Below are 15,983 nucleotides of genomic sequence, written 5' to 3' on the forward strand. Positions count from 1 at the left end.
TTTGCTAAGAATTCCTGCAATGCGAGACAATTTTATCATTACAGAATTAACGTGGTCATCCCAAGTAAGGTGACTACTGAAGTACACTCCTAATACCTTCAGGCATTCCACGATTTCTATTGAGTCAGAACCAAATTTAACATACTGCGGAACAATGATTTGTTTATTTCGGGGACGAGACAGTATAGCTTTAGACTTGTTTGCGTTTATTTTTAATCGATTAGTAATTGACCAGCATTGAATAGACTGCAAGACAGCGTTAGTTTCCCTTCCGATCTGGTCAGACGAGTCCAACGAAAAAAGTATGGTCATATCATCGGCATACAAAATGCACTTAGCTTGTTGACATAAGCTTAAAATATCATTAATATATAAATTAAACAACAAAGGTCCTAATATAATCCCCTGTGGAACTCCAGCTATTATACGCTTAACAGATGATTTGTGGGTATCAATACAAACATACTGTGTGCGACTGGCTAAGTAAGAGGCGAGTAAAGAGTGAACACAACCGCGGAAGCCATACCTATCAAGTTTCGATAAAAGTATGTTGTGATTAATGCAATCGAATGCCTGAGAAAAATCTATGAACACGCCTAGAACAACTTTCTTTTCTTCAAAGGAGCGTAATACGTATTCTTTTTGTTGAAGTAGTGCTAATTCCGTAGATTTGTGTGTTACAAAGCCGTATTGATCGTCAGAAACTAATTTATGAGTTTTACAAAATGATGACATCCGATTCTGAATTATTTTTTCAAGCCCTTTAGAAAATACCGGCAATATTGACACGGGTCGATAGTTTGACGCACATCTCCTGTCTCCCTTTTTAAAGAGGGCGGACACTTTTGCCTTTTGCATTTCGGTGGGAAAAACGCCTGAATTAAGGCAGAGGTTAAAGATGACTTCCACGATCCCCTTCAAAACGTCCACCCTCTGTTCGTTGTCAGTTACTCAATTCGTCCTGCTGACCTGACCTTGCGTGGAAAGTTGCGACCTTTATCTGACGGGCCCCTCCCCACGGTGCGATGATGCTTGCGCGTGTGACCCGGTCTTTGCACGCAGCCGTCTATTCAACCAGGGCATGGCCAAGCAGGCCTCGACGAGCTCCCTGGACCGCAACGACCTCGTCGACTTTGTCGTCGACGACCGGACGCCCGAGGAAACGAGGGCCATCTACAACAGCTGGGCACCCAACTACGAAGAGGTACGAGACTTCCCTGCACGTTACCCAATCTATACCTGCTATAGACCGAGGAAGCGATATTTGGTGTGTCCATCTAATGAACTGTTCGCTTAGCGGCTGCTGATTGGCTGGAGCTCGGCAAGCAGCGCTCCCCTGTTTCAGGTTCTATTCTCGCGGCATCACTATGCTGTCATGCATGAAGCTTTGACAACTTTCGGCACAAAAATACGAGGAATGGGATGTGCTTAACGCCAGGAATGCAGCCTCTAGAGATGCGCATTTAGGCGAACATCTCGGTGGCCGAGTTTGAAATCTGGCCTCGAATCATGCTTAACGTGGCCATGCGTGTAACACACATTAGAAGGTAGTTAGCTTTCACTGCATCGTTCTCAGGCATTTGGAACATGTCCATATGTATGTTCAGACTGCTCATGTTTGTGTTTTGTCACTTTACAGTGCGTCCACTTTCTTAATCGGCGAATGTGCTGGCAGCTAGGTTCGGTGTGTCAACGTAGACAAGGGCAGGATGACGTCACGGCTCAATGTTTGGTCGAGTTGGTGAATGCGCTCTGCCGAAGTGGACATGTCTATTAGGTAGACGCCTCGGGAATGGCTGCCTAGTGGTCTCGGACTCCCCTCAGCTTGTAGTTCCCACTCGTAATATTGTCCTTAACGAGGGCCTAGATAATGAAGAAGGTTCATGAAGGAACAAAATGTCATTTAAGTGCGCCCTGCAACACTTGATGAGCGTGGTCAGAAAACGCTGCCGACCGGAAGTCGAGGCTTCCGAAAACACATGAGCTAAATATAGCACAGCACGCAACCTGGAATTCACAATAAATTCTTAGAATCACGTAAAAATTACTCTCTTCTCTCGACAAATGGCGCTACAAGCTCAAAAGTCACTCGTCACAGCCGTTGCATCAGCCATTGGCTAATTTGAGCGTGGCGCGCTCGTTCGTTACTGGGGTTACCGCGGGAGGCCGCGACTTGTCCACGTGCACGTGTGCGCGCGATCGCACTGAAACGTCGAGTTTTCGGGGAAAAAAGAGAGAGGTAGAAACAATGCTGAAGGTCAGAAGGCTTCGGTTACATGTTTTCTTTTCCCTTGCCGTTCCTCTCTGCTTAACTTCCAGCGTTTTCGCCGGGAGAAGAAAAGAGAGAATGCAATTGAAGCGTGCGACAAATATGTGTAACTCCGCTCGTACTGGACAGATTCTAGAATTTTCGCGGTGGTGTATTCGTCAGGCAATAAGCTGCTCTAGTGAATCCATTTTGTGGATTCGCAGAAAAGTGTTACAGGGCTACTTTGAGGTTGAAATTAGAATGGAGCCAGACCTTGCCATATAAAGTTACTGGGTCATTTCTGAGGGGAATTCTAAGTAATACTTCTAGAAAGAAATATATACTGAAAAACAGATCGAACAATTGGACTGCTATGAGACCTCGGTGACGTATACCGACTAGCTTATTCACAAGCCTATAAGTGCAGAGAGGCAAGTTCATAGGCCTGTCACAATGGCGACAGGAACGTCTCGATGTGTCTGCGGCTTGCATGTCATTACATTGCTTACCTTAACACAACCATTGTTTATTCTTTTACTCAGGACATGACCATGCAGAAGTATGAGGCTCCCAGCCTCATGGCACACTTCTTCAAAGAGGAGCTGCAGGTCAAGAAGGACGCCGCCATTCTGGATGTGGGATGTGGAACGGGACTGCTCGGGGTGCAGGTGCGAATTTCTGCCGTGTTTCTTTGTACTCAGTATACAATCTGAACGCCGGCACAGTTTTAAATATGCACGTTTTCACAATTCCGTAGCCAAGGTCATGTTTTCTAGGGAACTCTAGCAGAAAGCGCTTCGTTGAAGCGAACGCTAATCTAAATTGTTTACGTGTGGTTTGGAACAATTTTTTTTTGTAGAAAATCGCTGTGTGACTAATTATGTCTGGTTGCATCTACGGACAAAACGACGCGTGAAACCAGGATTATCGGGGCCTCTTTCCATCGCCGATTTCCCTTTGGCACCTGTCGCGGTACTCGGTGAACGCACTTCCCACAAATCGTTGCTGCCTTCTGGCTCATTACGTAGAGGTCGCGATTTGTCCCAGTCATTGTTAAATGCACGTTTAACGCTTTTTAGTGTAGAAAATAACCATGATAGAACTGAACTTCATGGCCAAGGGAGAATTTGTTGCACATTAATGACGTTTATGCCGCATAGGCGCCACATACACTACCTTTGCAAGCTTCAGCAAGCATTCCACACTTTCTTTATTTTAAAGTGTGCCGTTAGTCATAATATATTTTTATTTGAAAATAGACATGCAGGTTTGCTTCGTGTATAAAGTCATGTATACTTCATACCTGTACACAATAAGGAAGTACTTCAAGCCTACAAGAATCATTCCGAATCTTCTAGAAATGTTGCACTCTTTTAATTAAGAAATCTTAGAGTTTGGCATAGTCTCAGAGGCCATATATGTTTTACATATGTTTATTCAGTTGAAGAACCTCGGGTACAGCACAATGGACGCACTGGACTACAGCGAGGAGATGATGAGTGAAGCGAAAAAGAAGAGCATCTACAAGCGCCACTTTCTTGAGAAGGTCGCCAAGAACAACAAGCTCACTCTCAAGGACGGTGAGTGTACGACATGGCGCACAGTGGATTCAAGAACATAGTTGCTTTATTTAAAAGGACACTAAAGTCAAACATTAAGTGGATGTTGATTGCTAAAATGGCGACCCAGAAACCTCGGTAGTGCAACTTTTGTGCCAAGGAAGTGCTTATTCTGAATTAAAATAATGTTTTAGTGGTCCGCATCGCGTTCCCACATTTCACATTACCCGCCTCAAGAAGTGGACCATCTCACGCCGCTGTTGCCATGCACAACGTTGCGCGGCTTTACTGCAAGGCCACCGATATGGTAGCAGCAGAGCAAAAGTGGTGGGAGCCACAGAAGCAACAGTGGCCATTGAAAAACTTCTTGTCATGGCATCCGAGATGGCAGGCATGCTTGGTTCAACCAGGCTCCGCCAGATGGCATGACCTGTTCAGTTTAACAAGGTGAAAATTGAACTTTTGAACCACTCGCGCCACTTTCCATAGAAACGTCCGGTGGTTCTTTCTTCCACGAATGAAACAGAAACGAACAAGCCGCATTTTTCTAGATCTCTTGATGCACGGAAGGTTCTTTATTTAGTGCAGCTAGTTCGATTACTGGAGATTAATTGTAGGCGGTAACTCCGACGTCATCGGGATTACCCCGCCGTGGTGGTCTAGTGGCTAAGGTACTCGGCTGCTGACCCGCAGGTCACGAGATCGAACGCCGGCTGCGGTGGCTGCATTTCCGATAAAGGCGGAAATATTGTAGGCCCTTGTGCTCAGATTTGGGCGCACGTTAAAGAACCCCAGGTGGTCGAAATTTCCGGAGCCCCCCACTACGGCGTCTCTGATAATTGTATGGTGGTTTTTGGGATGTTGAACCCCAAATATCAATCAATCAATCATCGGGATCATTTTGCGAATTTCCTACACGTGGCGCATGTGTACTCAAGTAGTTACCTTAATTTCTCGGTAAGTAGGGCACTGCTGTTGATAATGTTGACGTTTCAGACGTTGGTATACACTGATCCTTTATACTGGCATAAATTTTTTATTTGTATTTAGTGGCTTTTAAACGATAGTAGGCTATCTGACACTACAATCGTTGAGCAAAGGCGGTCATGATGGAAATAATTTTCAGGTATACTTTATCTCAAGTAATAATGGTAACTTCATATTAGCAAGCCCTGTCATGAATTCGTATGTCTCAACATGTTCTTCGGTATCGCTTATATCTGTACAGGTGCCCACAAAATCATTCAATGCGGAAGGAGTACTGCGTATGAACACTATTTCCGGCAAACTAGCGTCGCTCCTATAAGTACATCTACTCGTTTATAGGCGTTATCTTGCTTTATAAGATTGAAAGAAGGCCCCGCCGCGGTGGTCTAGTGGCTAAGGTACTCGGCTGCTGACCCGCAGGGCGCGGGTTCGAATCCCGGCTGCGGCGGCTGCATTTCCGATGGAGGCGGAAATGTTGTAGGCCCGTGTGCTCAGATTTGGGTGCACGTTAAAGAACCCCAGGTGGTCAAAATTTCCGGAGCCCTCCACTACGGCGTCTCTCATAATCATATGGTGGTTTTGGGACGTTAAACCCCACAAATCAATCAATCAAGATTGAAAGAAGAAAAGGCTATCTTATTGCAGTATATACAGGGAGTAAGCATGAAGTGGCCAGAGGGGGCCACCTGTCGCCACTTCTATGTGGACTCCTCATAACATGAATTGATCGGTAACCATCGCGACTCGAGCTCGGTCGACCAGGGCCTTCTGGCTCGCATGGTCACCACAGCCGGAAAGGGCTGCCTGTCAGTCCTCCCGGTGAGGGTTCGGGTAAACTGCCATGCCTACACCACGTGGAAGACCTCCAAAGACTTCTCCGCATTGTGCGTGCATTTCCTGTACAGGCGAGATCAATGTGTTTTGAAACTGCTGGGCACGGCAGTGTTTCGGTGTAAAGGCAGAGGAGTGCGCGTTCCTCAGCCTTTATAGACCCCCTTCCTAGACCCTTACAGGATTTAGGATAAATTGCGTGGGTACATTAGCAGAATGAAGCAATTCTGCGAAACATTAAGTCTGTATTGGGTTCAGGAGTTGGGTGCCTATTAGCATTTCACGGGCGGATGTGCGAATGCGGTCTCTAAAACGCCCTGCGTGCTCGTGCACGCGTGTTAAGAAGCATCGGCGCCTTTGAAAGCGAAATGATTAGCTGTGAAGGCACTGGGTTCGGGCTAGCTGGTACTGATCCATAACTTATGAGACGAGCAAAGAACACGGGAGAAGCGCTTGGCCTGTGTCCTTTAACATGCCTTTAGCGCTTACATAAGTGCTGTGCCTGCTCATAGCAACACCCCCCCCCCCCGACCCAACCCCATATGACGCACATAGAAATGACTCCAACACACACGTCGGAGCAGTGGGTGGTGCCACTGTCCACGACGGACCTGGCCCACCAGCAAACAGTGATCACCCAGGATGAATTGGCGGCTACGGCCATTGGGGCCCACCAATAAGGCTCTTTCCATAACAACCGCTTATAATTAATAAATAAAGTTTATTTCTCTTTCTCTCTCAATAAAGCATGTGTTAAGCAGCAGGTGATTATAGAGACTTCTTCAAGGCTTCTTTACATCAAGAGTCCCACCAACAAACGAACATCAAATGACACTTTCAATTAAGCGTGCTAAATCTAATTAAATGAGCTCAAGTACCTATAAGTAATATCAATTAGGTGTTGCAAACAGTAGCAGAGACTGCTCAATATCAATACACCGGAATAAAACTGTTCACCTCAAATGAAGCCTAATTCGGAGTTAACCTAAGTTCGCTATGTACGAGTAACTGAAAATTCGTAATTGAAGAGAGCAGAGTGGATCAGGGAACAAACTGGGGCTAAAGACATCATAGCCGAAATCAAGAAGAAGAAATTGTCATGGGCAAGGCACGTAGCGCTAAGGCAAGATAACCGCTGGTCATTAAGGATGGCAGACTTGATTCCAAGAGAAGGCAAGCGGGTGAGAGGGTGGTGGTGGTAGTGGTTAGAAGATGAGAAAAGGCACCTAACTTCTGCAACCCGGTCGGGAGCACGGCGCAGTGCCTAAATGAGAGGGAGACAGGAAGCTAGGTGGAAGTCTACGGGTGTAAAGCGGCAGCAGCAAGCACTGGACCGAGTTGATTGGCGGAACATGGGAGAGGCCTTTGTCCTGCAGTGGACGTAGTCAGGTTGATGATGATGATGATGATGATGATGAATTGAGTGTAACAAAGGTCGCAACGCTAGGATTACCCATGCGCTTAGATATCCTGATGAAGAGATCGTGAATACGGCGTATACCCCACAGGCCCTATAGTTCAACCCTGATGTGTTGTCGCAGTGGTAAGGGAGGGCTAACAGCATATATTTTTTAACGCAAGGCAACGCATATCTAAATACACTAGGTCGCGATGCTCGCTTGCTAGTGATTCCTCGCACGCGCAGAACATGGCGTCCGTGGGTGTGCTACGCCGAAGAGCGGCCACCGGTCCGGCGCTCCAATCTATTTTGTGCGTACCTGTACACTTGGGTCCGGCATACCACGAAAATTGGATCGGGAGACTCGAAGCCCGCAAGTACAAAGTAGAACAGCCACTGAGTGCTTGCTATTTTGAACAACACATGGGTATTCGGTGGTCAATTTCACCCGTCATGGTGGTCTTTATGGTGAAGGGGATCGACTCCGATCAATTTTGTGGGTACCTGCACACTTGGGTCAGGCATACCACAAAAATTGGATCGAGAAACTCGAAGCCCGCAAGTACAAAACGGAACAGCCACTGAATGCTTGCTATTTTGAACAACTAATGATTATTGGGTGGTCAATTTCACCCGTCACGGTAATCTTTATGGTGAAGGGAATCTACTGCTCAACCGCAGATCGCGAAATCAAATCCAAGCCATGGCGGCCGTATTTTCGATGGAGGCGCAAGTCCTTGAGGCCCGTGTACCTAGATTCAGGTGGTAAAAAATTTCCAGAGCCCTCCACTACGGCTTCCTTCATAATCTTATCGTGTTTTTTTTTCAACACCAAGAATTATTGTTCGTTAGTAATTTTTACTGAATGGGATTCACTGAAGATGCAGTTAATTCAATAAAAATTACTCACCAACACTGATCTGGTGGCTTAGTTATGTGTTGTAATTTTTATCGTGCTAACATTGGCTTCTCGTACTGGTTAGTGGACGGCACATATCAGAGCACTCGAGCGCAATTTTATTGTTTTAATATGCTCTCCTTTCTCATTTCCCTCTATGCAGCTGATTACGACGTGGTGGCCCTGTGTGGTTCTTTCATGCCCGGCCACATCATGCCTGATGCTCTTCCGGAGGTGGCCAGGCTTGTCAAGCGTTAGTTGTGATTGATTGATTGATTGATTTCTTCAAGGCACGAGAGTTGTGTCTGAGCTCATTTACTATGCAGCAGCATTTTTGGCGTAACCAGAGGACGACACTCAAAATGTCTCGTGCGTTACTAATAAATGCAAAAATGAAGCACCGTGGTTTGTCAAAAATAATCTGTACAGCTGTAAATCGTGCTTATTTGTAACATGAAAGCCTTGCATAGCTCATGAGTGAAGAATATTTTATATATTTGGCTTTGCCGTTGCTGTTGGCCTACACCACTGGTGTCACACTGCGACACGCAGAAAACGCCAGAACAGCCCCGCCACGGTGGTCTAGTGACTAAGGTACTCGGCTGCTGACCCGCAGGTCGCGGGATCAAATCCCGGCGGTGGCGGCTGCATTTCCGATGGAGGCGGAAATGTTGTAGGCCCGTCTACTCAGAATTAGGTGCACGTTAAAGAACCCCAGGTGGTCAAAATTTCCGGAGCCCTCCACTACAGCGTCTCTCATAATCATATGGTGGTTTTGGGACGTTATACTCCACAAATCAATCAAAACGCCAGAACAGAAAAATAACGAGTTTGAAATATAATTTATTAAGTAAACCTCAAAACTGTGCTGTAACATCACTTCTCTAGCAAGGCTGATGAGACATATTCTTCGCGATACCTTGTCGGTGTAAACGCAAGGGATGGACGTCCGTCAGTCGAAAGTGACGTGGTGCTCAAGCAAATGAAAGTGCGTGCATCAGCAAACTAAAAGTCGCATGGCCCCAGTGTTACTTGACGTAACTAATTGCAACACTGAGTTTTCACGTAGTTGAAAAAGATCGCCAAAATTCACGACGTCATTACGGCGTGACGTGGTGACGTAATCACGAGACGTCTTCGCTTGATCGACGATGGACCCATCTTTGGGGCAGTGCTAAACCAAATTGAGGTGTGTGCGTGAGCGGGGTTGAGGGGTGACCAAGATTATAGAAAGATGGGGAAGAGTAGCACAAGAAGATAGCTTTCGCTTTCGATTCGTCTTATGATGCTGCATGATATCAAGAGGCATTAATTCATGGCGCTAATGCATGAAATTATTCCACTTATCAACCACCGATGGATGGATGAATATCTATCGATCGATCAAACCACTCACGTCTGTGTGCTCTCGTGTATGCGCCAAGAGTGTCAGATAACAATTGTTGGGGTTTAACGTCCTAAAACCACATTGTGATTACGAGAGCCGCCGTATAGTGGAGGGCTCCGAAAATTTAGACCACCCGGAGTTGTTTAACGTGCGCCTAAATCCAAGCGCACGGGCCTCAATCCTTTTCGGCTCCATTAAAAATGTGGCTGCCGCTGCCGGGATTCGATTCCGCGACCTACGGGTAAGCAGCCGAGCGCCTTAGGGCCGTTCCACGCGCTTCCCGCACAACCGAAACGCACGTGCCGGGGCCCCTACCGCACGCAAGCGGGGGGACAAATCAGCCAATTGGCGACGCTCTTTCACCCTCCGCAGCGTCGCCAATTGGCTTATTTGTCCCCAGCTTGCGTGCAGTAGGGGTCCCGGCACGTGCATTGCGGCTGCGCGGGAAGCGCGTGGAACGGCCCTTAGAGCCGTTCCACGCGCTTCCCGCCAGGGCGCGGGTTCGAATCCCGGCTGCGGCGGCTGCACTTTCGATGGAGGCGGAAATGTTGTAGGCCCGTGTGCTCAGATTTGGGTGCACGTTAAAGAACCCCAGGTGGTCTAAATTTCCGGAGCCCTCCACTACGGCGTCTCTCATAATCATATAGTGGTTTTGGGACGTTAAACCCCACATATCAATCAATCAATCAATTATCACGCGCTTCCCGCACAGTTGCAACGCACGCTAGCGGAAGACAAATAAGCCAATTGGCGACGTTCTTTCACCCTCCGCTTGGGTGCGGCAGGTGTGCTGGCACGGGCGTTGCGGGTGTGCGGCTAGCGCATGGAACGGCCCTTAGCCACTTAGACTGCCGTGGTGGGTCAAAATTGTCATATCAGAAGAAGATAGATGCACGGCGAATATGATCCACAGGTCACGACACAGATAATGTGGCAGTGTGCTGCTTATACGTCATGAAACCCTTTTCGCCAATGACATGCCACACACCCACACAGCACTGCTCGCTGTATCGACTACGGGCATACGTTTTTTTTTTTACCATAACTGTTTAATCTTTTCAAAATAATCGGCACTCGTTCCACGAAGCAGCAGCATTGCCAGATCGACAGTAACGCGCGCGCCAATGGCAACAAGTCTCTCTCAGCCACGCGTACTTGAAACGCAGCCAACGGCCGCCTCATGTGGATCAACCGCACGCTGGACGCCTACGAGAGCAAATCTGAGCAGTTCCTGGAGGCCCGCTTTACCGGCACGCTGCAGTCGCTGTGTCGCCAGTTCCACATGGAGATCATGGTCCGCAAGAAGGTCCAGGAGTACCGGAACAACTGCGACGGTCAGATCATCGCGCTCAAGAAGAAAGCATGAAAAAGGGACGTCGTCTCCGCGAGCCCTTCTCTCCCGTCGACGCTCTCCGTGCTCGAAAGGAGTGAAAGGGCTCGTTCTGCGATGGTCGCAAGCGCTGGACGTGTGACGCTAACCGGCAGCCTTCCTCTCGTGTTTGATTCTGAACCGTAGCCTTTATTCTGACGCCATTCAATGTGACTGCCGTAAATTTCTAGCGTAAAATTCACCCGTAAACTTGTGCCGTGAACAGGTTCGCTTAAGGCCTGTTTTAGTTTAAACTAGATTTGCGCATTTCATGACGCACTCAATGACGGAATAACACTGAGCGGTGCTACATTCGTCGCTCAGCTATTGTATGCCTTATACTGTAGTTCAAATATGGTCATTTTCGGCCTGATGTATACTCGAAACCTGCGACAGCATGCACTTGCAATGTTGTGTGGGAATGCCCTTTCAAGGCATTGACATCCTTCAAAGGTCATAAATACTTGGGTGTCGCAGTTTTTTAGGTCGACGTCCCATATATGAAAATTTTCGCGCTGTTTTAAATAGATTGTCAAGCACCGAACGTTTATTAGTCGCAATAAATTAAACATACCCTGCGTTTGCATAATTTCAGAACTTGCTAGTGCGAGTACCCAGGAAGCTTATGACGTTAATAATTGTTCAATATTACAATGCTTTCACAAAATGTTGCTCATTTATTTTCCGAAGCAGCAGTAAAATTTTACCTACAGTAAAATATAGAATTTTAGGTGAATATATTTTTCACAGCCACTGTGTTGAAGCTGCAACCAGATATTGCTTTATATTGCCGGAAAAAAGGTTGCATGCTTGGTTGTTGTTATTGGTCTCTGCGCGCGGCACACAGCTGCTGGGATGACGATTATGGTGATGACGTTGGTGACGATGACGAAGTGCGAGTTGTTCGGCATACTAAGGGCGGGCTATTTATATACAATGCTTACCATTGGCGACACTTAGCGCTAGGTGGCACGTCACTAGTGAGATGGCGCGAAGGGCGCTCACTAAAGATCGCCTCCCCGCTCGTCCACGGCGATGCGCGTGTGTTCCTGCATATATCATCTGTATATGCATACCATCTGTAAGGCATACCATCTGTATGCCTTACAGGTCGTGATCACCCGTTCGCGCACGCTAATCTCGTGATGGGAGTGATTCGTACGTCTTGTACTTTCACAGCAAGGCTTGCGTTGAGGTTACAGGGTGCTTAAACGTCACTTCTCTCTCTACAAAAGCCTCGCGTCTGAAAGGAGCGCGCTGCTCAAACGTAGAATAGTTACACCTGTGACAGTTCGTGCTCGTCCTCTGTATACCTGCGCGTTCATTTGGTCGATCCTTCTTTGTGTTTGAGCAGCGCACCATAAGTGTCGAGCTTTGACAGTTGTTAGTTCGAGCCCATCTTGTGCTTTTGGTACGTCCTTTGTTCCTGAGCAGTGGGCTGGAAGTGCTTGCTGTTTTCGCGTGATATTACAGTATGTAGCCGCCACATTCGTTACTTCCCCTCGCGGTAAAGTAGACTTTCTTTATTAGTGTTTTGATGTCACCGTTTCACGTAGTTCACGATATGTTAAGTCTAGGTTAACAACTGCCGCTACCGTAATTGTTGAATTTTCGTGGAGGCTAGTCGTAGGGATGGAAATGTGCCACTACTCGTCAACGTGGGTGCATTCATTTGGAACGGTGGTATACCTGCCAAACACCAATAGACATTGCACAAGCTCTTGTGTCTGAATGCGCAACAAACGCTCAACTTCTTCCGTGAGTACACGCTTCCTATTCGTGTTATATCGATTCCTATGACGGAGCCATGTTTTCTTTTTTTCAGTTTTTGCTATTTCTTGGCATTATAAACCATCATCGTTATTATCGTCACCATCATCTGCCTGATTGCGTCCACTGCAGGGCAGACGCCTCTCCCACGTTCCGCCAAATCAACCCAGTCCTGCGCTTCACGGTGTACATGGATTGCGTTGACACGGACTGATGAGTTAGCTGTCTTTTGTGATTAATTCGAAAATCACTATCAATCGCGCTTCATCGAAACTAACTGGTCAATGTTTAAAAATGAGATGTTGCGTCTAACCACAAAATATATCCCCACTATTATTGTTAAAGAGCGAGCACAGTCCCCGTGGTTTAACGGTAAACTAAAGAAACTCAAGAATAAGAAAAAAAGATTTTTCAGATATGCAAAGTGTTCCGATTCTAACACGGCTTGGGCTAAGTATTTCGCTGCAACTAAAGTTTATCTAACTTCAATCACGCAGGTCAAAAGTCACTCTTACGAGACCACGCTACCTTCTTTGCTGTATAACAATCCTATAGGTTGTACCATGTGATGAGAAGACAACCTAGAGCTCGTCAGCTTCAAAGACAGTTTGGCGAAGGCCACGAAGTAGTATACGCCGATGCCGCTAAATCAAACGAGAGCTGCGTTGTATATTAGCAGTTCAACCAATGCCGAATACCGCTAAAACTGTCGCAGCGTCAATTAAAACAACCTGTACAACGACGGCGGAAGTGGCGGTGAATGCGCTAGCTATTCAAACTAAAGAGGCAAAGAATGCCTCCGCATTGCTCTCGTCTGATTCCCAGGAGGCCTCCAGAATGTTTCTCCGTGGTGAACTATTGAATGTCACCTTGAAAATAGTATGTGACAGGCTGATATAGGACCATGCCATAATTTCGTGCCCATACCACGATTGTATCTCGGGTAAAGCGCTGGCGCACAGTTTCGCCCGTGACTTGTGGAACCGGGCGAAGAACGACACCAATAATTAGTACGAACCTTGCACTGCAGAAGATATACTCGAGCATCAACGGAAGACAAGACAGCGGTATGGCCCACCACACAAATCACTTAAAGTTGACGAAGCTCGCCAGCTAAGGCAAATTCAGGTTAACACATATCCGCCTTTGGAAAGGTGGCATCAGATAAACTCCAGTGCATGTGTCAACCAATGTCCGTGGTGCGAGTCGAGAGCGACGTTGCAACACGTCACGTGGGACTCCCGGAGCAAGCCTATGGAGTTACAGTCGCCTCTGATACTCACGCTACTGGGGAGACTTGGGAAACCTTCCTCGTCCGACCTGACCTGAAGACCCAAAGGGGTCTCCTGAACCAAGCCGGTCGAGCTGTAGCGGCCACTGGTGTCCTGGAATGGGCAAAGCACTCTTGACATGCTCTCCTCCCTTCTTTTTTTCATAAATAAATTGTTGCATCATCAGCAGGTAGTGACAGGGACGAACACATGCGACGCGGATATAAAAACGCAAGGCATGCACACGGAAGAACGTTGAGACGTTCGTCCCTGTCACTTCGTGTGTTCGTCACGTTGGCGCCCTATTCCTTCTGTCAAGAAGTGATGTGAATAGGTTCTTGAATTGAAGAAATATACTGCACAATACTAAGAGACACATTCTTTGGTACCGATTCACACCTATTGTTTTTTAGTTTGTTGCATCAAAAATTATGTTGATAAAACAGTGCAGTTTACCTTTCGTATATAACCGGGAAAGCAGTGGTGGAAGATGATGGAAATAAAGCTGCTGGTTTACGTTTGGTTTCTGAAAGTCTATAGTGAAAATCGAGGTATGTGGATATGTGTCACGGGACGGCTTTCAATTCTCCCATAGTAGAGTACTAAGTACTCTAAATCGTTAACCACTTTTTCTAAACACATTTGCCAAGAGCTCGTTAAGCATGTCCACGGGGCCGCTTTCAGCTCTCCAGAGTACGAAGTACCACTTTTTCTAAACACACCATCAGGTGAGATTTGATGTGCTTGTCGCCTTGCCCTTTTTAACTGTGTACGTAACCTTGGCGTCTCATGCCCTGGTGATTCTACCACCGAGTTGATGCATACTATGGAAAAGTATGTGTACCTACCCATTGGACCCATCCCCTATATGTAGTGTCAGTAGTGAGTTAAATTCATTTGTAATTCTGTTGGTCTGATTTCTGCTGTTTGTTCTATGTGAGAGTGTTAGTTTTTGTGTTGTGGTGCTGTGATGCACAACTGTGAATATGCGAATGTATTCCTAAGTACTCATTGGTCACGCATAATTTATGCTCTGTACATAGTGTAGATACATTTCTTCTAAACAGAATGGATTGGCCTACATCACTCTCGGGCCGCATTAACCGTCTTGCTGCCCGCGCAACTGTATGAATAAGTGTTCAGTGAGTGCCTTGGGCCGCTTAGCCGAACCTTGTAGAAGCTGCATGGTTCGGCAACCACCCCACAATCTGCACCCTCCCCACCCACTGTATTTTTCTGAAGACACTAACAGCTGTCTACCTTCGGTAAAATAAAGCCCCCAAAGTACCACACGAGCACTTAAATCTCATTTTGAGTCAGACCTCACTGTTGGTTTAATGCGCCAAGGGGGGGGGGGGGGGGGGGGGGGTTACATTGCGGAGGTTTCATAAGCAATCGGGGAAGAGGTTTTATTTAGGGCATTAAATGAATTACAACTGTGTGTACAGGATCAAGGGCCGTAGTCATAGTCTGAGTTGAGACCACCTACAGCGGCAAATCTATGGAAAATAAAAGGAAAGTAGCAAGCAACAGTACAGAAAACAATGAACTCACATAACTAATAAAATACATGGCAGATGCAATATTTAGGCAAACTTGAAAGTGTATTTTAAGGTGCGAACGGTCCTACGTTGAGATATGCCGTCATTGGCGTTGTCGGCAAAACAGTGAACGCAGGGTCTGTCGATATCAGAAGCCACTGGCCTCTAACCTCACTTTCTTCCTCCATCAGGCGCGCTAGCCCCTGGGTCACATGCAGGGCTAGCACGTGCACTGCGACTGGCTTCTCTTTGTGCAACGGGGCGGTCGACTTCTCGCTTGGTTCGCGACGCGTACGCATAGTAATGTTCGTAGCACTCGATCGCCGGCAGTTTTTGCGGCCGCGTGTAACGGGTGTTACACCGCTACGACTGCGGATAGCCAAAACTACAAAACACATTTGGCTTTGCCCCATCACGAAGCTACACTTGGAATCGGCATTGTGAACTATCGTGATCGTCGATAAGTTTTTACCATACATTTCTATGCCCTAAAACAGGCTTCCCCCACCCAAAAAAAAAAAAAGTTGGCTTACTGCAATTATGCGCACACCAACGGCAACCATACTGGTGGAATTTTAATTGCAGTACTGGATATCAAACAGCTCTTACTTCCGGCTGCGGCCACTGCGATTTAAATGGAGGCGAAAAACCTGTAAATATATATATCCGTGTGCTCAGAATAGGGTGCACGTTGAAGAACTACGGGAAGTCGATATTTCCGGA

At 46.9% G+C, this 15,983-nt stretch overlaps 1 protein-coding gene across 1 annotated transcript; it reads left to right on the forward strand.

The window, feature by feature from the left end:
- Positions 1 to 1,061: 1,061 nt before the first annotated feature.
- LOC119164970 (methyltransferase-like protein 27) lies at positions 1,062 to 10,675 on the forward strand. The gene is made up of 5 exons (XM_037417169.2): positions 1,062 to 1,204; positions 2,791 to 2,916; positions 3,690 to 3,828; positions 8,086 to 8,175; positions 10,476 to 10,675. Exons 1-5 carry the CDS (start codon positions 1,082 to 1,084, stop codon positions 10,673 to 10,675), a joined length of 678 nt encoding a protein of 225 aa, XP_037273066.2. The 5' UTR covers positions 1,062 to 1,081.
- Positions 10,676 to 15,983: the final 5,308 nt, after the last annotated feature.

The sequence above is a fragment of the Rhipicephalus microplus genome, chromosome 9 (assembly GCF_043290135.1).
Source record: "Rhipicephalus microplus isolate Deutch F79 chromosome 9, USDA_Rmic, whole genome shotgun sequence".
Classification (NCBI taxonomy): domain Eukaryota; kingdom Metazoa; phylum Arthropoda; class Arachnida; order Ixodida; family Ixodidae; genus Rhipicephalus; species Rhipicephalus microplus.